Source organism: Caloenas nicobarica, chromosome 1, assembly GCF_036013445.1.
Source record: "Caloenas nicobarica isolate bCalNic1 chromosome 1, bCalNic1.hap1, whole genome shotgun sequence".
Taxonomy (NCBI): Eukaryota; Metazoa; Chordata; class Aves; order Columbiformes; family Columbidae; genus Caloenas; species Caloenas nicobarica.
In genome coordinates, this window is record NC_088245.1 from 83,118,540 (window position 1) to 83,145,225 (window position 26,686).

The 26,686-nt window shown below is 38.4% G+C and overlaps 1 protein-coding gene across 6 annotated transcripts in view; it reads left to right on the forward strand.

Annotated features, from left to right (window-relative positions):
* The window catches only part of EPS8 (EGFR pathway substrate 8, signaling adaptor), a 141,716-nt gene that overhangs the window by 77,280 nt on the left and 37,750 nt on the right, over positions 1-26,686 (forward strand). For all 6 annotated transcript variants that reach the window (XM_065636002.1, XM_065636010.1, XM_065635994.1 and 3 more), the window contains 7 exons: positions 6,544-6,634; positions 7,691-7,764; positions 19,425-19,492; positions 21,362-21,523; positions 21,728-21,877; positions 23,738-23,820; positions 25,843-25,979. In XM_065636002.1, the coding sequence (XP_065492074.1) occupies positions 6,573-6,634; positions 7,691-7,764; positions 19,425-19,492; positions 21,362-21,523; positions 21,728-21,877; positions 23,738-23,820; positions 25,843-25,979 (736 nt within the window). In that variant the 5' untranslated portion in view covers positions 6,544-6,572. The remainder of the gene's footprint in view (positions 1-6,543; positions 6,635-7,690; positions 7,765-19,424; positions 19,493-21,361; positions 21,524-21,727; positions 21,878-23,737; positions 23,821-25,842; positions 25,980-26,686) is intronic.

A 26,686-nucleotide genomic window follows, 5' to 3' on the forward strand; every position in this document is an offset into this window, starting at 1 on the left:
TGGTCTTACATTAACATATTGAGTCTCCTGCTTTGATTGATAATTATGTCACCAAATTTTCTTAATAAATTTATCCTGTTCATCTTGCTGAATGGAATACTGCTGATGAATTTAGTGTACTGCTACTGGAGGACTGAGGAAAAATACTGGATTTCAGAAAGTGTCAATGAAAATGGGCAGACTTTTTGAAACTGGAAAAAGAAGCAGATTGAGCTCATCTGCTTCACTGCTCCATTAAGGTGGAGGTGAATAAATGTACAAATCCTTACTCCTGGGCAGTGCTGTGTCCCCTGTCATGCAGTGTTGTCCCCTGCCTTGTCAGAGCCGTATTTGTCTGTCACAGTCATTAGTTTCTTGAAATGCTCCTACCTCTCTCCCCACTTAGACAGATAAATAATATTCTGGCTTTGAGTTCAACTTTCTATAAGGAGTACAATTCAGAGGGGTCATGGGAGGACATCCAGTCCTTTCCTCCCCAGCCCCAGGTTTCTTTAGCAGGAACCCCAGTTAGCTAACATTGCATCCAGCAGAAGGGTTGTTTAGGGATGCACTAAAAGCTAAATACAGGATGCAACTCAGTGCAGATTTGTATAAATGAAGATGCAGTCTAATTAGCGCTAATGGCCATGCTGGACAACTGCTCTGAATGCAGAGAAGATGCGAAAGTAACAGCATTTTCGAAATTATTTTATTGTGGCTATTGTATTAACATGTTTGCTTGAAGTCCTGACACTTGGACAGAGGAGTGTATGCTGGAGTACCTACTCCTTTCTCAGAAAGCTTCAGCTCCTCCATGGTTAATAAAGAGCAGCTTGAAAGAGGCAAAGGGGACAACAGCCAGAGCAGTGGTGAATGAAGTCCACATGTTTTGTCTTGCAACTGCATCATTGTGAGGTCTAGCTTTCAGTTTTCTGTGAGATTTTTGCTGTCATCTTTTTGACCAGCCTTTGGATGCTCTAATATCCTTAACAGAAAATGGAAAACATTATAGTACAAAGCTGCTGCCAGCCCAGTCACTAGCAGTTTGTCTCAGAGAAATTCTGATATGAATATACCAAGGATGGAAAATCCCCAGTGATAATTTCCAAAGTAAAACTTACTTAGGCATTCATGTGCATCTTAGTGTTTATCCTGAGGCAAGATGCTGAACAGCCAGCAGAACTCGTGTTTGCTCTTGGTGGTTGTCTGAAGCAGGTCCCGAAGCAGAGGGCAGCAGCAACATTTCATCTGTCTCTGTGGGACCTGTTTCTATCAGGACTTTCCCATTTGTGAAATCTGTGGCTGGAGTGAAGATACAAATAGGAGCATGTTGGGTCAGAACAACCAGGTAGACACAAGAGGAGAAGACACTAAAAGACAAGAGCATAAGGAGTAACTAAAGAAGTTACCTCAGCGTGGAGAAACAAGGGGCTTAAAAGTAAGAACTAGTCAAAAATTTAGCATGATGAAGGAAAGCGCGTGTGTGTGTGTGGGTGAATAGGGTGATGTTGGCTAAGAAACAAAGGAAAAATTTGCACGGCAAGTTAAATAGGTTTTTTTATACATTCTGTAGAACAGCAGTACTGAATGGCAATGAGGCATTTTTATCGAATGCATAGTGAGTTACAGTGTAGCATGGGTACATCTGATTTTGTTGTTATTTTTGTTGTTCCGTAATATTTTTAAAAGGAAAAGGGTGGAGAAAGTGTGTCCTTTTCTGACTTTGCTAAAATGTCAGATCTGCTACAGATAAGTGTTACCTTGTAACAATCCCTTGTTTTTGTTTAGGCTGGAGTTACAGCCTGTGCCTGTTATCTAGCTGGGGAAGAATTGTTGGGGTTTTTTGGGACTTGTGATAACAATGGCTTGTTACTAATAACATTTTCTTAATCGGTAGATAATTATTGTTCCAGCATTCTTGGTGTGCTGGTTTTGGCTGGGGTAGAGTTAATTTTCTTCACAGTAGCTAGTATGGGACTGTGTCTTGGATTTGCGCTGGAAGCAGCGTTGATAAAACAGGGATGTTTTCATTATTGCTGAGCGGTGCTTACACAGAATCAAGACCTTTTTTGCTCCTCTCACTGCCTCGCCAGTGAGCAGCCTGGGGGTGCACAAGAAGCTAGGAGGGGACACAGCCAGTGCAGCTGAACCCAACTGACCAAAGGGATATTCCACACCATGTGCCATCATGCTCAGCAATAAAACTAGGGGGGAGGTTAGTGGAGGGGCTGCTCAGGGACTAGCTGGGTGTTGGTTGGTGGTGAGCAATTATTTTCATTTCTATCACTTGTCTTTCTTGGCTTTTTTTTCCTTTCTCTTTGTTATTTTCTTTTTCATTAAATTTATTGTAATTATTACTATTTTATTTCAATTGTTAAACTTTTTTTTAATCTCAGCCCACGATTTTTCTCACTTTTACCCTTCCCCATCTCTTCTTTCCATCCCACTGAGGAGGGAATGAGCAAGTGGCTGTGTGGTGTTTAGTTGCTGGCTGGGGTTAAACCAGGACACTTGGCTTTTCCTTCCTCTACATCCTCCTCTCCTTAACTCTTTCCACTCCCTGCCACCAGCATGATTTCTGAAATACCCATGGTGTTAAGCTGTTCCTTTTTCCATCTGATATTGTGATCTATCACTGGGTTGGACTGTTTGATTCAGGATGAGTGGAAAAGAGCATCAGCCTCTGGAATATCTCGTTTTCTTTAATAAGATAGCTCTGCCCTTCTAGAAAATGGATTTTTTTTTTTTTAATAAATTGAGGGATTTTGTTACCTTCAAACTCCTACTAGGAAATTAAATGTCAAGACATGTGAGCTGTCAATGTGTCAGCTGCTTGTTGCACACAGATTGTATTGCTTCCATTAGGCTGTGATGCTACAACATGGGGAAGGCAAAGAGTATTTTAGCAGTTGGGCATTTTTTTAAATGAATATTTATGACTGATGTAATATAAGTGTAAGTATAATACTGCCCATATTTGAGATTAGATCACCTTTAACTGTTGACTACTGAAGAACCAAAGTATATCTTTCTCAGAAATGATTTGTCCGTTTTAAAGGCTGGACCCTTGTCATTTATATTGCTGCTTACTATCAGTATGCTAGAGTCCCTTCAAAAATAAATCTGATGGCAGCACAGAAGTCCCAGGTGGATTTCTTTTTGTCCAGTCTCTGATACGGTGGGAAGAATTTAGTATTTATTGCTTTTCAGCAGTTTGCTATTTATAATGATTTGCTCGCTGTTATTTTAATATATTTAAATGTAAATATATTAATATTTATCTTATTTCTTATTGTCCTAGCTATTTTCTTATTATTCTTTTTCTTTTTTCTTTCCTTAAATTCTTATTTAGTTTTCCTGGTTTTAAATATTTCTTGTCCAGAGTAGACATGATTTCTTCACAAGATCCTGAGAAAGACATGACCATTCTTGGGTAAATTCTTGAGTAAACTGTTGATACTTCAGGTCTACCTAAAGAGGGATCATACAGTTAATTTTGAAGGATGTTTATCTTAAAGTCTAGGACACAGGCGTATTTTGCTGTGGACTGCAGGGCTGAGGTGAAAGGAAAGATTAAAGAGGAAGTGGCGTTTATTAATAGACTCCGGGATGATGATGGCTTTGCAGTGTATGCGGGTTGACTTTTGCTATGGGACTGCTTGTAACAGATGAAAGGGCATTTGAAATGAGAAATACAGCAGGGAAAGCTGTACAAGTGAATAATAAGCAAACCACTGCATGTTCTGTTATCCTTTTATGTTTTTTCCTTTCTCTCCATCATGCACTTAATAAAAAAATGAAAGTGTTTTCCTAAAACGTTGTGGTGTGGGGTTTTTTTTTCATTTTCCAGAAACATTTACGTTGAAAGAAATGAAATTGCCTAGTAATTTTGGAAGATTATGAGTAGCTTTTTGATGCTGTTATAAATATTTGGACTAATTATATGTAATGACTGTAAAGGGTTTGTTTGCATTCATATTTGGGAGCTTTCTTGAAGCAAGCAATAGAAACATGTCATGTCAAAGTAGTAGTCTTGGCATTTCAAAAGAATTTGATTATTTTAACAGTGGAAAATTGCATGAGGGACAGGAAATATTGTTGGCTTTACTCAGCTACCGAACAGCAAGTGGTGTTTTGTTTGCATATCAACTAAAACTCAGTAAAACTTTTGTGCTTACTTGGCAGAACAAGCTGATTGCTTTTTCTTTGAAAGACAGACAAAATCTCTGACCTCAGATTTTCACTATCACTTAGTTGTAAAGCTTTTTATATTTACTTTAGGTGGTGTTATGCCTTACAGTAGGCGAGTATTTGGTCAGACATGTTTTCTTCCCCTAATGTGAAAATTTGCTGTTCAGCTTCATTGCTGCTTTAAAACTCACTGTGTTATGCTAACTTCAATGACCGAAGCTCTAAGTTCTAATATATTACATTCCTTCTACTTAAAATATTTGTTTCACCACTTTTATAAAATTAAATGGAGTACAAATAAAAAATCCAGTATTTGTCAGATTAAGATGTCAGAGGAGTGAAATGATTTTGAGATACTATTTTTCCAGATCTCACTTTAAAGCAGATAATTTTGGAATTTGTTATAAATGGGGCTATGAAAAAAGTCACAAATGTTAAAAAGGTATGGGAAATAGAATTATTAAGTAAGTGTTATCTTAATGTGTGCATGGAAAGTAGAGGAAATTTGGGATAGCGAAAAGCAATGGACATAATTTGTGTAAGTTTTTTGTATCTAGTCACTCTTAGGAAGTTAATGACAGGGTAAACTGTTAAACAGGTAACAAAATTGAGCAATGGATGCAGATGATAAGAATTAATAGCTGATAGGAAGTGTTGAAGAGCTTAATGGCAGCACGAGCTGGAGAAGAGTACTCTGAGTCGCTCTGGTCTGCAGAGTCGCTGAAACGGAAGAAGGAGCGCACAGTGACCTGGCAAATTCTGCTGAGAACACAAGTATTTTTATCCTTTCAAGTCATGGGACAATTTCAGGATGCTTCCCAAGGGTTGTATTTGCTAATTAATTGAGCAGCGCTTGGCATGGATAGTAATTTATTAGAGACAGCTTCTAAGTACTGCACTCTATAAAAAGCGGCTTAGAGCAGCCAAACAGGCTAACGAGTTGGATATGTGATATATTCATGAGGATGTGCAGGAGAAATGGAAGTAAAATATGGGTATGTCAGTAAAGGTGCAATCAAAGATTTAAAAGAGAAAAAAAATATTCCAAGCCAAATTACCAAGTATGTGCTCACTAAAGGCAATACCACACTTTCACATGACTACGTTTAGCATGTAACTAATACAGCTTGGTTCTAGCTGGCTTTGCTAACTGCATCTCAGGTAGGAGATGTCAGGTGTTCCTCAGGAAGGTACAAAAAAACCCCTCTGTTCTCAGTACAGAAGACCAAAACCAGCTTGTACATTTCTTGAAATGACAGGAGACTTGAAAGCTGAGAATAGAATTTAATTGTGATATTATTTTTTGCATGAAAGAGGGAAGCAGCAAAACATATATGGATACAAAATATAGCGTGTACTGTAGGTCAATCAGCTGCTGCTTTTTGGTAAAACAAGGAGAGAACAGTTAAACTGAGGCAGTAAGTTGACTTAGCAATTCAGAAGATAAGCTGGTTGTAAGGTGGCTCTTGTACAACAAAGCAGGTTGTGCTTACTTTGAAGTTGGAGCTTTTGTAAGATAGAAATTTTATTTGATGTACTACTTGCAGAGTTGAAGTCTTTTTTCTATTTAATGACTGAGATGTAGAGAAATATTCAAATATATATTATTCAAATATGTATAAATGAAACAATATTTGCCCATGGTAAATTTGAATAGAGATTTATTAATTGTTTACAGGTTTGTGAGTCACTTTCCAGCATCAATTTTCACTTCAATGGGCACATTATTAAAGGGAGAAGGCATTCTTTTAACTATTTCGTCATAGCTTTTTCAGTATTGCTGTCACAGGAGAGGTTTCACTTAGCATGCCAAACTTTCAGGAAGTTAAATGCTGCTTTTAAAAAAGAAAAACCAAACCTTAGTCCCAAAATAGCTAACCAAGTTTCCTTTTGTGCTAACAATTGTGTTTTATTTTGATAATGCATCTTTCAGCTGATAAGTTTCATAGAATATGTAGCAAAAGGCCATTTCAAAAGTTACATTTGAAAAAAATGAACTGAAGGTTAAAATCAAGCATGCTTGACTATTAAAGTTGCCAGTTGGAAGATCTCATTCACTTCTGCAGTAGATGTTCTTTGTTTTGTCAGCCTTTTATTTCTAAATCTGTTGCTAAAAACCATTGTATCAATAATAATGGTTGTATTCACTAAATTATAGACTATTTGAAGCAATAACTATTAAATTGCAATTGGGAGAAGTTCTATCAAGGGTCTTTAAGGCATCACCGCAATGCAAATAATAACAATTGAGCTTGTTGATGCAATTCCTTTCCCATTTCAGCCATAATTTTCTTATTAGGTTTGTATTACATCTGTATTAAACCTTCATCTTTTAAGAGTCTTTAATTCTTATGCTGTTGTTTCTTTTCCCAGATCGTATCCCTCAGTAAGTGACGATAAGAATGAACGGACATATATCAAATACCCCTCCCGGTGGATATGGAAGTTATTTTCCTCAAATGAAGTAAGGTTTTGCCTTTGATTTTCCTTTTATGGACAAAAAATAGTGTTGCATTTTCTTCTTTACGCTTTCATTTCAGGTAGAACTATAATTATTAGATCCCAATGCAATAATACAAAGGCAGTTTCTGTAAAAGCATGTACAGTTTCCAAACCATGTAACCAAACTGAGAGATATCATATGACTGATTTTTGTATTAGTTGTAAGGGTAAAGCTGTGTTACTGAGTAGAATAATCTGGAACAGAAAAATAACATACATATTACCTTACTTGGAGAGGTCCTCGTATGCCTGAGATGCTAAGGTTAGCTCTGAGTGATTGCATTTTTATGCATAAAAGATGAGACTGCCCTTCACATCTGTGAGAAAATATCATTTCCCAGTAAACAAAACTGAGCAACTGTTACCTGAATGTGTTACTCTGCCTGAGATAAGAGGATGCTCCCGGTATCAGAAGCATGGTGCTAAGCTCATTCACAGCACTAATAAGAATAGACCTAATCTGATGCCAAAGAACAAGCATTCCTGTATGGAGCAGGGCATCTGTACTGTCATCCGCTCCTCATATTGTTGTCTCTTTAAAATGAGATTCTTGTTACACTTGAAGGAAACTGGATTGCCTTTTCGTTTGTTGTAGGCAATGATAGTCCTTTTTAAGTCTTTTATTTAAAGTAGTTAAAATCATTAAGAACAATTAACACTTGTGAATGTAGGAAAAAAACCCCCACCAAACCCTACCACGTCTTTGGCATAGTCGTTTTTGTTTTTATTATTAAGTGATTTTGATTATTTACATAATGGTAGTATGTATGTGTATACCACATTCCCATTGTGCATGATGTTGTATTAATGCAACAAAAAAGAGCTCAGAAGGGCTTCCAGCCTAAGTGAAACATGCTTCATTGTATTCATGGTGCAGAACAAGTATCTAGCATCACTACCTCAGTTAGGAATGTTATAGGTATGTGTAGTCCTACATAAGGGGAGGTCTTTTTTCATTGCCCGTTTCTGTGTGGCAAATGCATCTATGCGGAAGTTAACCAGAAGTATTTTCTTCCAGTGGCTATGGTTCCCCAACGTTTACTCAGGCAGAGAGGGAGCAGAATTCAAGAACAAGTGCAAAAGCTCTTTATGGTAAGGTGGCATAAGGTCTCTAAACATTTGTGTTTAAATTGTTGTTTAAATATTAATTGTGATGTCATGGTGGAAACATTCTATGCATATAAACCTGAAAATGTATGTGCCTACACGTGGGTGTGTCTGTCAACAAAATCGAAGAACAGAGTGATTTTATTCTGGCTAAAACTAACTAGGCTAGCTAGAAAATGGGTTTTTTTACAGTTTACTAAGCAAATAACTCCAACCTGCTAATTTTTAAGGCAGCAATGTGTAAAGCATTTATTGCAAAACTATAAGTGATCCTATAGCTAAGGCGTGTACCAGCTAGAAGGTATTCAGGGGTCTAGCTGTGTTGTAGATTTCATTCATGACCTGTATCGCCCCCTGCCTCCCCAACTTTATACCCTGCTAGCAGAAAATGAATTTACAGTATTCTTAACACATGGATTTCAGGGAGGTTAGATTTGATGTAACAAGTTTGGAGCCCTATTTGTCCTGCTATTTTCAACAGGCTTTGCAACTGTCAAATTTGATGTTAGTCATAAATGTGTAAACATTGTTGTACTTAGCAACTACAGATGCTATTTGGCTCAGCAATATATGCTGATCCCTAGCCTGTGGCCAAATTTCTGTGGAGACAGAGTGTAGTTATGTTCCTTGCCAGCCAAATTGCACCGTTTCCTGGTCATCCACCTCCACTGTGAATACATCCTGCTGATAACTGTGCTGGTAATGGAAATACAAGCAGCAGTGAGGCAGTGAGATGCTCTGCTGTATAAATCTGTGCCTATTGTTAAAGACTCTTTTGAAAGTTGGTACAACAGAGGAGACGTGGAGAATGAGAGTGGCTAGCAGTGAGGTGAAAAAGCTTATGTGGTTTGGTAGCTGAAGGCATTGTGCTAGAGTAGTGTGAAGGTCTACTTCTAGAAAAATAAATGAAGATGGAAGTAGAAACCATTTGAAATAGTAGCAATTTAGAAATCACGTAATTCTAAATTTAAATTTAATCTTTTGTAGTGGTATGCCACAAAAGTCAGTCACTTGACATCATATTAAAGGCAGGAAGTGCAACTGAGCAAAACTCTGAAGTGATAGTTTTTAACAATGGTTTCTGCATCCTGTATGGATTCGTTTGACAAACTGATTGCACATGTTGACAGAAGAAGGAGGTGGTAACACAAACCAATAAGAGACATTGCTAAAAACTCTAAGCTTATTTCTTTATGAGCCACTATGAGAGTGCTGCACTTTTCTCTTTCATTTTATATATCATCCTAATAAGTTTTCAAGAGTACATGTTTTGAACAGTGAGACAGTATCAGTGTCTTAACTGTGTCTTTTAATCTTTGTGGGCTTTTAAAATAATACCTCTCTGAGCTTTTTCATATCAAACGTGTCATGGGATGGTGTAATGGTTTAATCCAAGCTAGCAACCATAACCACAATAGCCGCTTGCTCACCGTCACCCCGCCCCCAAATAGAGGAGAGAATAGAAAGGGAAGGGAGAAACTCATGGGTTGAGGTAAACACAGTTTAATAAAATAACAAAATAATACTAATATATAAAATGAAAAATAGAATATAAAAGATACTCAATGCAATTCCTCACAAACTCTGTCTGCACTGAGCGGCCAGTTCCAGGAAAAGAGAGAGAACACCCTGGTCCAGAACAGCTGGTTGCAGGGTAAGATGGAAAAAGGCAGAAAGGCCCAGAGGCCACTGCAGAACGGCAGGGTGGCATAAAAAACTAAAAGAACTCCTGAATGGTACTCAGCTGAAACAGAGCAAACCCAGAATGAGTTTCCGTCTCTCTAGGGGGAAAACCTGACTCTCGTTAAATAGGAACCACGACGCTAATGGGTTGGAATATCCTTATTGATCAGTCTGGATGTCAGTCAAGCTCTGTCCCATCCATGTCCCCCTTCCCAGCTGCCTCACACCTGTGGGCAGAGCTCAGGAAGACTTTGGGTCCCAGACAACAGCTAAGATAACAGTAAGCTCTTACATTCTCTTTGTTCCAACTCAAAGACACTTGAAAGTTACTTGAAGAAAAACATTAACTCTGTCCTGGGGTGCTACCTTCTTGTTCTCAAACTAAATCCAAACAATGGCCATGCTAGCTACAAGAAAAAAAAAAGTTTCTAAACTGCAGAAAGAAAATAAACTCACTTTCAGTCAAACCAGCACAGGTAGTCATTTGTCAGAAGAAGATGGGGACAAGTGAGTAAATTTGAGTTATATGATAGTATTTTAGAAGTAAAAGGCATTATATACCCAATTGACCTCAGGTACTAACTGAAAATACTTACCCTCTATCTGCTGCGTGATGGCTCCTGTAAGATGAATTGTTGCTCTTGGTTCACTTCCATTGCTGGTAGATACATTACAAAACTGTAGTTGCAGTTGCCAGGAACTGAATGAAGTGAAAGACTCAATTATCCTGGAGCTACGTGTAAAGATATATTGGCACAGCTTTTAGAGAGGAGTGTTCACATTTTACTGCTTCTGCTTTGTTTTGTATGCATAAAAAGCTAGGCTGTCAGTACTAACAAATGTATGAACAGGAGAAAATGAGGAAAACACCTAAAACCTTTCTTAATTCAGAGCAGTTATATATATGTGTGTATTTAAATGTTAGCAACCAGGTTACCATTCTGCTGCATCCCATATGTGTCGTGTCTTCCTTTGTGATGTTGGGGATTTTTGCGCATGCTGTCTCAAGTGACATGGGAAGCAGTTAAGTGATACTGGAATTCTTAAAATGGGTTAAAAATGCTTATTATAAAATATTTTATTTACGATTGGTTTATAATTAATAGCCAACTTAAGCATTTTATTAGAGATTAATGAGACTGAAGGCTATAAAGCAGATTGGAGGTGTGTTAGCTTTCTTTTTGTATTTTATATTATGTGCATATATATTAAATGTATGTATTTATGTAAGTACATAAAACTCATGTATTTAATGGATTTGCGTATAGTATATTGGAAAAATAGAATTTTAGTGTAAGAGTAAAATGCACCATCTTTTTTGTTTTGATAAAATGTGATGATTCAATGTCAGCAGCAAACTTCATCCATGACAAACTTCTTTTTCTTTGAAGACTTTTGAATGTCATTTAGACTAAAGCACTTATCAATGGGTATCAACAAGTGAAGATGGTACTTGGGCTTCTAAGGGACCACTTGATCTTGAACTCAATTCCTTTCAAGCACGTTAAAGACTAAAAATGAATAATTAATATCGATATTAATGTGTGGATATGTATGTGTATACATATACACATGTATGTCATGACATTCAATTTATCTGTTGAATGCCGGTGCTAAGGTCATTCATGATTGTTCAGTCCTTCAGTCACCAGGCGGAAGGTTGACCACAGTGCCAGTGGGAAAGGAGGCTGGAGATTGTTTTGGTGTTACAGACACATCAGTTAAAATCTAGAGTGGAGCCATTGCTATCTCTGATGTAGTTATCTGATAGCAAAAACTTCCTTGCAACTGCATTTTTTCCTGTGTCAAATAATCCCTTTTTTTCCCACTCATTTCCTTCCTGAAATGAACTGTTTTCTATTTGCACGATAAATCTCTCACTGAACTGAGAGGGAAGATGCTATCTACACATTCTTAAGGGTTTTATTACATGATTTAGTTTCTGATCTTTCAATGTGAAATGGGTTTTGCTCATACTGTCATCTGTTGTTCTAGCATTGGCTTCTCCATCTGTCTCCTGCAGCTCTGCTTGCGGGGAGACGTGCAGCGTCAGTCGACGTCAATAGCCAGGGCTGTGCTGGGGATTTGCCAGCGAGTGACACAGTGTGGAGCAGCCTCATTCCCCAGGAGCAATGAGCTAGTGGTTTGCTGCAAATTGTTAGATTGTTATATGTCACAGAATTGAAAGATGTTACTAAAATTGGCTTCACACTGCATCAGAAAAGACTAGGTGTTTTATTCATTGTGTTTATACTCTCATGGCTGTGATTAGGTGCTAGCAGTGAAATTGCATGTGTATTTTTGCATTGCTCAAATACCTCATTCAGAGCAAGAACTGCAGTGTAGTACATTCAAGGAAAACACAGACTAGGTAAACAAGCCCATTAAAAGAAGTCATCTGTGTAACATGCTTGAGTTAGTTGATACTCGAATGAATTAATCTGACACTTGACTTCTCAACTATACACTTTCTCTGGTAGCTAGTTCCATGTAGCCATCAGGGACAAACGTACTGCACAAATCTCTGAAAGTGATAGTGTTTGCTCCTCTCTTAATGAGATTTGTTTTGAACTCAAGTTTTGAACCTTCTACCCGGATGTGTAGGTCACATCTCCTGCACTTTACTCTCAGTCTCAAGGGGAGGTTTTCCCGCTGCTGCAATACATTCTCAAAGGGGTGTCAGCAATCAGTCCAATGCAAACCACAAATATACAGTAGTAAACTAAGTGTTGGGCTTTTCTGCTTGATGTTGTGTGGCAATAATACTGTCCCTCCAGGATTCTTAGGACAGCTTGGGAGGGAGACTCTTAATCCATCTCCATATGGATTGCCATCAGATCTCAGAGCTTTTGTCTCTTTGTACACACAAACTCCAGTTTGGCTATGGAAGGGGAAGGTGGGATCCACCATTGTCCTTCATTGCGCTATCATAACCATAGTACTGATAACATTACCTCTGGCCTATGCAATTATTTGTAAGATATCAGTGGAAGTCTAGGTATCTGTATTCTTCATTTCTGTTTTAGACTTTTATGAACTAAAAATTTGTTGTCCCTAAAGGTATCATAGCCCTAATGAGCACCATCTGTGCTTCAGGTCATCTGTTAACACCCAGACTGAGATCTTTTGCTTTTGGTAAGAACTTTCCCTACCTAGATAAAGACTTAGATTTCTCCTTCTGTGATACATTTCTCTCTGTGGTCTTCTGGACAATGGCACAGAGCCAAGCCACAGTAGAGTTTATTCAGCAGCTGTCTAATTTGCCATACAGCTGCACCCTTTTCCAGTTGGAAAATGAGCAAGACAGGACTCCAAGTTTAGCTATGCCAGGTGCTGTTCATGGGTCTGCCTCAAGGGACCTTGGGCCACATGGGTGTTCCTGTCTGAAACTGTGGAATAGTTACCTTTCCTAAGTATGAAATGGTCGTTCACAGAAATAACTGGGGAGAACAGAGTTCTTAGCATAGTGATGACAAGGAAAAGAATGAGTTATGGCAATCTCAACTCCTGTTTATCTGTGTTGTGTACTGTCTAGTGTATTCTTGGCTTGGCTAAAGATCTTTATCTGGATGGATGTTTGTATTCCTTTGAAAGGTTTAGTAGCTAGTAGATCTTAGGGTCACAACCTATGAGTGAAATGCTGTGCTGCTTTTAAGCTTATTGCTCTTGCCTTGTGATATTTTATTTTGCTCAGATTCCTCTGGGTTGTGTTTGCTATAGATTGTGATTAAGAATCTGACTTGTGTCTTCTGCTGTGATACATTTTTTTAAATTACTCTTTTCCTTTATCAGAGAGAAAATAGTTTAGGTAAATTGTGTGCAGCATATCAGAAGAGTTTTAATTATCTGCAATATTAAGGCTGCACTGTATCTTACATGTTGGATGTAAAAGCTGCAGTAAGTAAATAGGAAAAAACTGGTAGTTTTGATAGTTTTATTCATCCTTTTGATAGCTTTATGCATCCTATCTGGAAGTCTCTGTTGCAGAAGTTCACTTTAGATTCAATAAGTCTCTTCATGCATGAAGGGACCTGTGAGAGGCTGAGATTGATCGTGAGGGTTAGGAGTGAAATGAAGCATAAAAAACATTAATTTTTTTTTTCCGTGTGGAGGGCTGACCCCAGCCAACAACTAAGGATCTGTCCAGTTGCTTGCTCATTCCCCCTGTCTCCTCCATGCAGCAGGATAGGGGAGAGAATTGGAAGAGCAAAAGCAAGAATAAAACCTGATGGATCAAGATAAAGTCAGCTTAATAGGTGAAGGGGAGAGAAGGGTAGAAAAAAACATGAAAAAAACCCTGAGTAATGCAAAGGCAGTCACTCACCACCACCACTCACCACCACCCACAGATTAATGCCCAGTCAGTCTCTGAGCAAGGGCTACTTTAGAAAGCCTACCCACCAGTTTTATTGCTGGGCATGACATTATACAGTATAGCACGTCCCTTTGGTCAGTTGGAGTCGGCTGTCCCACCTGTGCCTCCTCCCAATGTCTTGTGCACTCCCAGCCTACTCACTGGAACAGCGGTGTGAGAAATAGAGAAGGTCTTGATGCTATTCAGCAATAGCTAAAACATACCTATGTTATCAACATTTTTTTGGTCACAAATCCAAAAGAGCACCATACAGGCTGCTGTGAAGAAAATTAATTCCATCCCAGGCAGACCCAGTATGTTCAGCAAGTCAGCAAATTCTGTTACTTATTTTCAATAGTAGTGTATGAATTACTGCATTTGAAGATCATGTAGTAAGTCAAGAGGCATTTTCAAGGTTTCTGTAAAAGCAGTCATTTTGATATTGAATAATAATCAGCCACTTTGACACGTGAAAGAGTTGAGGAGATGGAAGCTACATTTCCAGAAGAATGACAATGGGCAACTGTGTTGGAAAAGAAGGAAAGTAAGGAGCTGTTTGTGATTGAGAGACTGTGAGAGTCATGTGCTGAGATATATCTGGCTTGGAAGTAGAAGTGTGGAAGTGTAGGAAGAAGCAGCAAACTTGTATGTCATCTGGGCAGAGAAGGATGCAGAACAGGTTTGCAGGCTTATATCAATGTTACGGAAGTTCAAGGCAGTGGAGTGCATCAACAGGGAATGCAAAAGAGCTTGTGTCCTCCTTTGTGAGGGTAAGGTGAGAACTTGTGGAGGTTTGTAGGTAGAATCTGGGACATGAGCCAGGCACTAGGAGAATGCAGAGGCTGAGATTTAGTTTTGAGCTACTGGCAAAAACCATGGGAAAGGGAATGTGTTCTAGATGTTAGTCTTTTTTTCTTTTTTTTTTTCTTTTTTTTTTCCTTTTTTCTTTTTTCTTCTTTTTTTTTCCTTTTTTTTCCTTTCCCCCCCCTTTTTTCCCCTTTTTTCCCTTTTTCCCCTTTTTTTCCTTTTTCCCTTTGTGTTATGTTCATATTACCGTGGGGGGGATTTTATTCTTTCTTCCATGCAATTTATGCCAGGCAGCCAAGAAAACCCTTTCTCAGGGAACTTGAGTTATTATAGCAGCTGGGATGACCCTGTATGGGAAAGGGGACCCACTTTCTAACTACTGAATTGTGAAAGGGTTGAAAAACAAAAACTGAGGAAAAACCCTTCCAGAAGCAATGGAAGACTTTTGCCTGATGGCAGGGTACTTACTAGAAGATGTATTTTGAAGGGTGAATAATTTCAGAATGTCGCAGTTACCCATAGTATCTACCTCCAGCTCCTCTGTAGCAGAGTTGACAACATTCACAGCTGCTGTAGGCTACTTCTTAGCTCATCCAAAACCACATTAAAAATTGCAGCACTGAGCAGTAATTAAGAGCCTGTGAGGTACCCTCTTTTTGTTTGGTTGGTGGGTTGGTCTGTAACTGCAATGAGACCTGGAAGTCTCCCCAGTTTTAATTTGAATTCATCACTGTAGAGTTTAGATTGCATCACTTTCTTGTACTCCTGGAAAAAGGAGCCTCCAAGTCTGCATAAGTGACATATATTACATGGTGGATTTGATAGAGGGGCCTATAGGATAATAAAAACAGAGGTTGATGCCCCATGCCTGCCACTGTATAAGAGGCATCTGGACAACACTCTTAGTAACATGCTTTTGCCTTCAGTCAGTGCTGAAGTGGTCAGGCAATTGGAATGCCTGGTGGCTGTAGATCCCTTCCAACTGATATTTGCTGGAAGGACTACTCAGCAAGCCAGCCACAGTCCAGGAGGTTCATCCATCGCATTGATGATAAATTCCTGATGCAAATGGTGGAGGAGCCAACTAGGAGAGGAGCGCTGCTGGATCTCATCCTCACTAAAAAGGAGGGTCTGGTTGAAACGGTAAAGGTTGAGGGCTGCCTTGGCTGCAGCGACCATGAGATGGTGGAGTTCAGGATCTCATGTGGCAGGAACAGAATAGCAAGCAGAATCGCAACCCTGCACTTCAGTAGGGCCAACTTCGGACTTTTCAAGTAATTGCTAGGGGAAATCCCATGGGAAAGGGTACTTGAAGGTGAAGGGGCCCAAGATAGTTGGTTAACATTCAGGGACTGCTTCTTCCAAGTTCAAGATCAGAGCATCCTGACACGTAGGAAATCAAGGAAGGGAGCCAGGAGACCTGCGTGGTTAAACAGGGAACTGCTGGGCAAACTGAAGTGGAAGAGGAGAGTTTACAGATCATGGAAGGAGGGGCTGGCCACTTGGGGAGAATATAAGGCTGTTGTCAGAGGATGTAGGGAGGCAACTAGGAAAGCTAAGGCCTCCTTAGAATTAAACCTGGCGAGAGGGGTCAAGGACAACAGAAAGAGCTTCTTCAAACACGTGGCAGTTAAGACTAACACTAGAGGCAGTGCAGGCCTACTGATGAGTGAGGTGGGTGCCCTGGTGACAGAAGATACGGAGAAGGCAGAGTTACTGAATGCCTTCTTTGTCTCTGTCTATACTGCCGGAGGTTGTCCTGAGGAGCCCTGTATCCCTGAGGCCCCAGAGGAAGGTAGGACAAACTTCTCCACAGTGAGGGGGCCAGAACACTGAAACAGGCTGGTCAGGGAGGTTGTGGAGTCTCCTTCTCTGGAGACATTCCAAACCCGCCTGGATGCCTTCCTGTGTAACCTCTTCTGGGTGTTCCTGCTCCGGCGGGGGGATTGGACTAGATGATCTTCCGAGGTCCCTTCCAATCCCTAACATTCTGTGATTCTATGCTATTCTATTATAAATGATAGCTTGGATCTCTACCAGGTTCTAATAATCATTCTACCTGCATTAAAAAAGTAAATAGGTAAATAGGAATTGTTGCTGAACTCAGTATGGACTTTCAGTTGTTGTGGTGACCATACTTTTTGTTTATTAACACAAACATGGATTGATTTTTGCTAATTGGAAATTCTTTTGAAGTTATTATTACTGTCCTGTTGTAATTAAGAATGTGGAACCTGAAGGGCATTCCTTGACTCTCAAGTGTAGGCAACCACAGCTTTTCTTATAGTTTAGAAAGCTCTGTTTCTTATATAAACACTATTGTTTTCACCATGACATAGTGTGTTGAAAACCTTGCCCTCTTGTCTATTGAGTGTTGTGCTGCTCTGTGGAAGAGGATGTGTTAATCAGTGCTATCAATGGCTTTGGATATCCTGTCTTAACACAGGACAAAATTTTTGTGAAGCAGAGCAAGAACTCTCTTGCAAAAGTTACTCGCTGCTTTTTCATTCCTCTGGAACCTCTACATATACCAGGATTTCTTTGTCTATTTAAAACAACTCTTGTTTGTGTGATTTATAAACCTTACAGTGAATATAAAATTTCTTATCCTGGTTTAATTTGATATTGTTAAAAATAATACTTCTATTCAGCTAAAAAAAAGAACAGTCAGATATGACTATTGTTAATTGTGCATTGTTAATTGAATCAAGTTACTTCTCTTTTAAGCATATATTCTTTCTTACCGGACAGCATTTAACTATCATTTACAGTCCATAACAGAAGACTGTTAACTGATCGCCTTGGAGATGCAAATAATTCTATGGAGTTAAACTAGATACTGCTTTTCAATTCCCTTGTTTTGTTAGGAACAGATGGACTTTACTTCTTCAGATCATCATCCAAACAAAAAAAGAAAGGTAGCAAATCAGAGAGTACTGCATTACTGACTGTTTTGTTGGATGTGCATGTGTGTGTGTATCTATTGTGATTAAAAATGAAATCAACCAAAAAAACCTCTTTTAACATGGTTCAAAAGCAGAAATAGTAGTTACAGTTGGAATCGATGGAAATCCTCTGCCCTGGGATTTCAGAACAATGGATAATTAAATTAAGACATCTATTTTAAAATATTCACACAGTTAAAAATTCTGATGATCCATGGCGTTCTTCAGTTTGGCTGATTGCACTGCACACTTCTCTTGCAAAACTAAGTAGCTGCTGTACAGTAGGAGGGCGGCTCTGTTGCATGAGTGGGGTTTGTCATCATGGGAGGGGGGCTTCGAGCCAGTGACAGATTTCAGAAATTTTATTTTCTTTCATGAAAGTCACTGAGAAATGGAGAGATAAATGGCTGTGACTATAAAAGGTGACAAATACTTCTAGAAGTGACACCTGAAAATGAGGGCACTCCTTTATCTGTCAGCACCCAAAAGTCCTGCCTGAAGGACCCCTGGTCACAGAAGAGCCTTTTACAGTGTGGCATTTATGGTGTCCTCACTGCAGATTTCTCTGTGACGCAGATCATGTGCTTGGTAGCAGTCAGCATTTTTTTATTTTGCAAAAAATAACTTATCTTTCCTGTCAACAGAATCACACACTTTTCTTTTCCCCTCAAGTACTCAGAGTGTGCTAAAGTTGATGGATTTTGTATGCAGATTAGGTACTTCCCTTCTGAACAAAATCAGGTTCTTAGGGACATGGTTTAGTGCTAGAGTTAGGTTATGGTTGGACTCAGTCATCTTGAGGGCCTCTTCCAGCTGGAATGATTCTATGATTCTATGAAACTGCCTATTTTACTTGAAGATGAGAAATCTATTTATTTAATGTAATGGAGAGAAAATAATTTCCTTCTTGTAGCATTTCCCTGGACATCTCTTGGCCAAGTCTCCTAGGCACTTCTTTCCCTAGGCAAAGCTCCTGGTTTTCCAGATCAGACACTTTAAGTGGTTATGGCAAAAACAAATGAACAGAAAACAGAAAAATGCTCCAGATGCTGCATTCAAGTATTTTCCACTAAAGTTGAAAAGTTTTCTTCAGTATTCATCTGAATTCTTTATTTTGCAATGTGATTGTGTGTTGTGTCTTCGTCTTGCATTTTCCCTTCCCTCCTCTCCTGGTTTGATATTAATATATTGTATGGAGTAAAAGGCAAACAACATTTCTGATTTTGCAGCACTGTGTTTTGTTCAGCTCTTCAGATATCTTTCGGATGTGTGTTTGGTGGCTTGTTTGTTGGTTTTGGTTTTGTGTTTTTGGTTTGTTTGGTTGGTTTTTTAACCCCTTTCCATGCATATTTCTACATTAGTAATTCATCAAATTGAATATTTTAGGAAAAAGTAAAGGATGAGACAACTCAGGTTTGTGTATGGCTTTGTTGTTTTGCAGATTTAATGTGTATATCAGAAAATATTTATACTTTCAAATGCATTCATACAAATTCAGTAAGCCTGATCCTGCTTAGCCTATTGTTACCAAAGTAGGAAGCCAGTGATTGTAATAATCAGGCTTCCCAATGAAGCATTTTCAGTCAGAACACGGCTCCCCTCCGGTGTCCTGACTCACTGCGATGAGATAACTCGCTTTTGTTTGCACCCACCAGCTCTCTCTTAACATCACTGACGTAAGTATGATCCTTGTGCTGGACTATGTGGGGGTGAAGGTTTTTTTCTGTCGAAATACAGAAATTATCAGCAGCTCATCTTCTGCTTTTGTATATACAGCTAGTTTTAAGTGTCCCTGAGAAGTATTCAAAACAGCATGATGAATGAATGATTATTCTTTCTTTTCCTCCCATCTCTAGAACAAAGAAAGAATTATGCACGAGACAGTGCCAGCAGCATATCCGAAACTTCACAATATCATGTAGAGGTAAGATGAGGAGTGATATACCAATTATAGCTTTCAGTTACATACAGTTATTTTTGCCTACATGACTTTTGAAGATACATATGCTTGAAGGCATATACATGAAGTGACAGCCTGAGGTCACTTCAGAATAGATTACACTGAAATGTCTCAAATTCTATAGCTTTGCCATAATGAGCTGAAATTTTGATGTAGAAGAGTGTAATCAAAGTTGTGTGTAGTTTGGCAAATGGACAGGACTTGTCAATGGGATATCAATTCAACATGTTATGCTGCCCTGTCTCTGAACCTGGCTTGTTGCAAGGATGAGGCAGAGCTGAAAAACCTGGTCCTGTTGGTGAGGCACACTGGATGATATTTAAAATAAATACTTTGATCAATTACAATCAGCAGAGGTGACAGAACATTCAGAAAGAGCTGAGTATTAACCCCTACAAGCCCCAGTTAGTCTACTATGTAGTAGTTGAAGAAATACATTCTGCCTGCGCAGATTCCTCCTCAGTGTGAAGTACAAAGTATGTTAGTTCCTGTCATAAGCTGCTTTGCAGAATTACTCTGTGCTGCTGTCATATTTTATCAAGGAGTAGATACATTTAAAATATTCAGCAAAGTAACCTGGGTGCCCGTATATAGCCTGTTAAGCACTTCTGGATGCAATGTCTCATTCTGTAATCTTACTTTGGCACAAACTTTCTCCCGCTGCCATCAGACCACTACCATGGGTTAAGCCAAGTCTTGCAAATACCACAGATTCTCAGCTCCTTTTTGCTGGATTTTTAATTAGCTATAAATTGTGAGATCATATGCAGAAGAGTCTTAACTTCAAGTACTTCTATGATCAGATTGCAAATGAATGCTTGTGTTTGTGTATTTGGAGTCTAAACATTCCTGTGTGAGCAGTCAGTAGAGAGTTTGTTTCACTTCTTTTAAATACTTTGATTATATGCAGCTTGTATATACTCTCCTGTCTTTTGTCATAACTAAGTGGTGTTATCCTGCAATAGAAGAAAAAAACACTTAAGAACACTTAATCTTTTTTTTAAAGTTATTTAGAAGGTAGGTGTGCAGAAATATATTAAAATTGGTTCAGCTTGAATGAGTCTAACCAGGTCTCCAATGAAAATGTGAAGCTGGATTTATGCCTGGCAAAAATGAAATAATTCTATGTGTTGTCTGGCATGACATGTTGAAGGAGAAATTGTCAAAACCATAATGAAAGGGAAAATAGTTGAGGTGATGTCTGTGAGGTAGTATTTAATTTCTAGACCATTAATTGAATCTGAAGAATATTCCAGTTGATGGTGAGCAAAAGTACATAGTATACTACATTTCTACTGTGATCTGCTTAAAAGAAGCAACTAGCCTGTCCATAAGGTATCCCAGTTAGACACAAGCTCATCGTTGTTGCCATCAGCATGCTGACTGACAGTTTTGGAAGAGATGAGGGCACTCCAGGTCAGGGTGGTGGTAGAGGTATGTTGGCAGGGTGTTTCTGGGAAGCCTCTGCTGACGCTTCCTGTATTTAGCTTGCCAAGAGAGACAGGTTTTCACTCCTCAAGAAAACTAATTAAATAATCAGGGTTTAATTCTAGCTGTGATACCTCAAAGATGTCAGAATATGCCTTCAAGTCTAATGACTTACATTAGTGAGGAAGTGACAGAGGATGACATGAGTTACAAAAATCTGTTGACTTAAAATGACATTATTGACTAAACAACCTCTCTTATGGTTTATTGGTGGGATCTGTCATATACAAAGGCACTTTTATTCATGAATAATTTGTATTGCTCTTTCCTGCCAATTTGAATACTGATACTGCCTAGCAGTAGGGAAAATTACTTTGTTTTTCAAATGTACATCCCATTTACTAGCACTTGACCACCTTTGTTCTGGACCGCAAAGAGGCAATGATTACAGTAGATGATGGAATAAGGAAGCTGAAATTGCTGGATGCCAAAGGCAAAGTGTGGACTCAAGATATGATCCTTCAAGTGGATGACAAAGCTGTCAGTTTGGTGGACTTGGAATCAAAGGTAAGATTTGTGAGTGGCAGTCTCATTTTCAGAGAGAGAGAGAAAAAGGAAACATGCAGAAAAATGAGGTATGTGAGATTCAGTGTTTTAATTAGCTTATTAGCACTTTCCCTTTTTAACTCATGCAGCTTTTCTGAGATCAAGACACTGTATAGTAAGGTGGTGTTTTGTGTTTATTTTGTTTTGTTTTCCCTCTTCTGGCAGAATGAACTGGAGAATTTTCCTTTAAGCACAATTCAGCATTGCCAAGCTGTGATGAATGCATGCAATTACAATTCAATTCTTGCATTAATATGTAAAGAACCAAACCAAACCAAACCTGATTTGCATCTTTTCCAATGTGATGAGATTAAGGTAAGGTAGTAATGAATATCTGCTATGACTTATTTGAAAAGGGGAAATGTTTTGAATTGGCAAATATAGTGGATAAAATCAAATGAGCTGATTCATAGAAAAGAATTCTGTTATTTTATTCTTACAAATATGCTTTAATTTTAATGGATTTAATATATCAACAGTACTTAGAGTATGTTAGTAAATGTAGCACAGTATGTCTTGCAAGAGAGTAGTCTTGTAAGTAAGCTGAATCTTTAGCGCATGTGCAAATATTACTGTGTTACTGTAAATACTGATTCTTGGGCTCTGCAGCTGTTCATTTAGGTTTCCAAATGAATAAAGTTCTGCAATATGCATATGGTTTACATTCACACTTCTGAAGAAAGTAGTGTAGAATAGTTTTGGTTATCTCAAATTTATCTTGCAATCTGCAAAGAACTCATCTGAGTATTGACTAGTCTCCCCTTTTTCTGAAATTTTTGTCAATAAGCAATAAAACCTTCTCTACATTCCCACCTCTCTTCATCTCTGCTCTGCTGGGGAGATAATGAAAAGGAAAATAGTACTTGCAGGAGGGGCAAAACAAGGAAAAAGATTAATCTCTGATTAAAACATTTCCTTCAAGCATAAATAATATTTTTAATGTATTCTGTAATACTTCTCTATTTTCAGGTTTAGAATTTTAATTTATGTACGTTAGTACCTATAATCGGTATTTGTTTACATTCCAATTGATAACTTCATGAGAATTTTTTAAATTCCTTCAGAGTAGCTCATATCATTGTCTTAACAGATTGCTAATTTACATTGTACAACTGTTTTGAAATTGGTATAGTAAGAGTTTTTAAACAAAACATTGTTTAATAATAAATAACAAGAATATGATTAATTGAATTCTTCTGGGTTTAAGTTTTTTCTATTAATTATTTAACCTTAATTTATTCTATATCCACATTCTGGAGTGCAATTCATTATAGCCTGAGAAGTCCCTTAGTCTCCTTAGATCCTAAATTAAACTAAGTCTTCTGGTCTAAGCAGAAGTCACGTACGTCTCCACCGTGAGTGGGCCAAGAAAGACAATGGATCTTGTAGAGTGAGCCAGACACTGACAGATTTAGGCTTTGACAACCTGTGTAGGAAATTAATTTGTCAGCTGAAGACATGTAACAGAGCATTCTAAATCCTATGAGAAGCCATGACCTATTTAACGCAACATCTATTAAAATAATGCCTTAGACATGCATCAAAATTTCACTTGTGAGCCACTGGTGGAGGCAGACTGCAGTTATGAAGAGGTGGGAACATACAGATTAGGAAGTGTTCTGAAAAATTCATCTGCTATTAAATCAAAGAGAAATTGGAGGCTATTGTTATTTCTCAAAGAAAACTGTATCACTACATGTTACTTTCCTGGTCCTTTATGCTGCTACTATCCATAGCAGTTTGTTGTTTTTTAGTTTTTGTTGTTTTTGTTGGGGTTTTTTTATAGTATATTTTTCCCCTCTCATGCTTGAGAAAAACAAAAATTATATGCACACAGGGGAAAAAAATATCTTATGCAATAATGGTTGATTTGAGATAATTACAGCTGTTCAGACATGTTTGATATCTAGGTGACATACTCCTCTTCTGATAATGCTTGAGATTGGAACAGTGACAAAAATGCCTACTCCCAAACAATAGCATTGTGTGTTTCTTCATTCTGTTTGTATGTAAAATAATTTATCTCAGGACTTTTAAATAGATGGGATTTCATAAGGGAATTTGGAATCTAAAGATGCTTCAAAAAAAAAAGTATGAGAAGTATGAGTAGATGTGTATTTCATATGTCTGGATAGTGTAGCTGATAACTGATGGTTTCTGCGTCTGTCTCTTTAGGCTAGCTTTATTCATGAAGATATTGAAAGTGCAATCAGTGACAGCAAAAGTGGGAAACAGAAGAAGAGGCTTGAAACACTAAGGTAAAAACTTCTTGGCAGTATATAGGATCACCAAGCAGTGTTACAGTATTCAGAAGCTTTCCCAGTATGCCTGCTGTCTTTTGCCTTTTTTTGCTAGTTGATAATATACTTTCAAAACCACATGTAGAAGCCTTGCTTTAATAATTATCTCATGCTTTCTTCATTTTTAGGGTCACTCTTACCTTTTCTGATTCAACCTTAGTGACTGGAACAGCAGATATAAATACCATTTACAAGGGAATGGCATTGCATGTCTCACTTCTGCACATGAGCCAAGTAGTTCAGAATTTAAATTAAGAACATAAATACCCCAGAACTCCAAGTAAATAAGATTCTGATCGAAAGTCTGGGGATCTAAACACATTAAATAAAATAGCAGCTGATGATTGAATAATCTTCCTGTCTACCTGCTTAACTATGCCAAAGACTCCTTGTTTCCCTGGTAGCAAAAACTTCTCTGCTAGTTGGAAAATGTGGGGGAAAAGAGTTTGTTGGGTTCAGAGATGATTAATACAGAAATAAGATACAGCCAACAGAGATTTAGAAACAGAAGCACAAATATAATAGATACTGAATGGTAATGGTGGGAGCCTGTTGAAAAGTTAATAGGTATCTGTGTCCTGATAATATTGATAACACTTTGTTTTGTGGTCCAGATAGAGAAGTGTCTGCTGGAAAAAAAAAAAACAACATTAAGTAAAAATGTCGCTATTGTATGTATAAGTTTACCTGTTAAATTCTGATGTGCAACACATGAAGTTTTCCTCTAGGAAATCTGTAATGGACACTCCTATAAAAATAAAACAAAAACTGAACTGTGTCTGCAGGTAAAAATGAAGTAGACTTTACTGTCTGTGGGACTGTAACAGACAGGTATAAGCACAAAGAGACAATCCAGAAAGATTCAAATACATTAGATGTGCTGGGAAACTAATGAGATTTAACTGGTAGATGAATGTAGGTCAGTACATCTGGTGGGTAAAATAATCTGAGATGGTGGTCTCCGAGGGCTATGAAGCTACGAGGTCATGCGTGCGTGACAGCTTAGTGCCGGTAACTGGCTGTCATGTCATCACTGGGTCACCAGGAGACACCCTCCTTCCTGGCATTGCATTATCGAGTTGCCGGAAGGTTATTGACAAATAAAATCTTGAGATGTGTGGGGAAGGGTGTCCAGGAGACTGGAATATGGAAACTTTTTTTTTTTTGTATCCAAAGACAAATTAAGACTTGACATTCTGTGTTGCTGTTGCCGTGAATGAGATGGGATTATAAAGAGAAGAATTTAAGGTGAACATCTTGCTTTTAAATAGGGATATGGAGAAAGGATGGGATGCGTGTATGACAGGAGTTGTTGGGATTTTTTTGTCTGTTGGTATCGATCTACAGAATGACTTCAAAGATCTCTTTCCTTATGGTATTTAATACTATACTAAGAACTAGAAAACTGGAAAATTGCAGGTGGGAACATTGATGTATTTATATAAACACAGGATGAGCACACCGTTATGAAAAGGAAAATCAGCCAGTAAATATGATTGTTTTTCTTGGTAGCATTTTAAGAAACAGATGGTTGACAACCTGCCTAATTTAGGGCCTCAATCCTCAACTTGAGATGTGGGAGAGATAGCTTCTAATGAAAACTTTCACACAAAATGGAAGTCCAGCCAGTAGACTGCATATGATGGTAAAAATGCCACCTACTAAACCCAAGCCACTGAATTTACCTGAGTAAACTGTCAGGTCTCTAGACGTTGTGTTCTGTGGCACTGCTTGGGGTTTTTCCATGTGGCCAGGTGATGAAGATTTGCTAACCCCATCATGGAGTGGGTTTCTTACTGTGTTTAACATATTTACACATCCTGCTCTTGAGTACCGTTTACTTGGCAAGTCCATAGTATGTTCAGTATTCAACAGTAGAAGAGGTCCTTGTGAAGCCTCCTTGCCATCTTTGATTAAGCTCTAGAAAACAGAGTGGTTCTCCTTCAAGTGTCACTTGTGGGCTTTCTTCTCTTCCCTTAGAATGATATCCAAAGCCGACAGTGCCATCCCGCCACCGCCGCGGGCGCCTGCCCCTGTGCCGCCGGGGACCATCACCCAGGTGGATGTGAGAAGCCGCGTGGCGGCCTGGTCTGCCTGGGCCGCGGAGCACGGGGAACGTGAGTATTTCTGGGAGCCCACTGCCGCACAGCACTGTGGCAAACACTTGTTCTCGGTAGTAGGCTTTTATGATGCTTGGTAATTACGAAAATAATTTGGAAAGACCAATTTTATAGTGATTACAGTAATTGAATCCAGATATGGAAATGGATATATGAGATCATTCTTCTGTACTTGCTGAGAGCAGACAAGATTATTCTCCCAGTCTAGTCTGCAATGCCCCAAGCCACTGTTGCCTGATTTGAGGAATAAGACCTGACTGTCATAATCTGACTTGTCATTTACTTCCACTTATCCATTTTCAGAATTTCTGTTCAGAACTGCTTTTACTTGTGTTTGACTGGGTGGGGTGTGGGCTACTGAGTTTAACCTGGGCTTGTTTGTGGACATAGTAACATTCACAGTAATGACTACTGTCATAACTCTAGAAATTTAATGATTCTGTATTCAGTAATAGGGAGGGCATAGGACAGATATTTCAGACAATTAAAAAATATAATAATGGATAAAAGGTGAGTAGAGATCAGCTTTATTTATTTTATATTTATCTTTATAATGACCTTTATGGCTAAACTAGTGGGGTTTGTTTTGTGTTTTGTTGTTGTGTTAAAAAACCAACAAAACAAAATACCAAAACCAAACCAAACCAAAAAAACACAAAAAAAACCCCAACCAACCAAACAATAAAAAACAAAAACCAAACAAA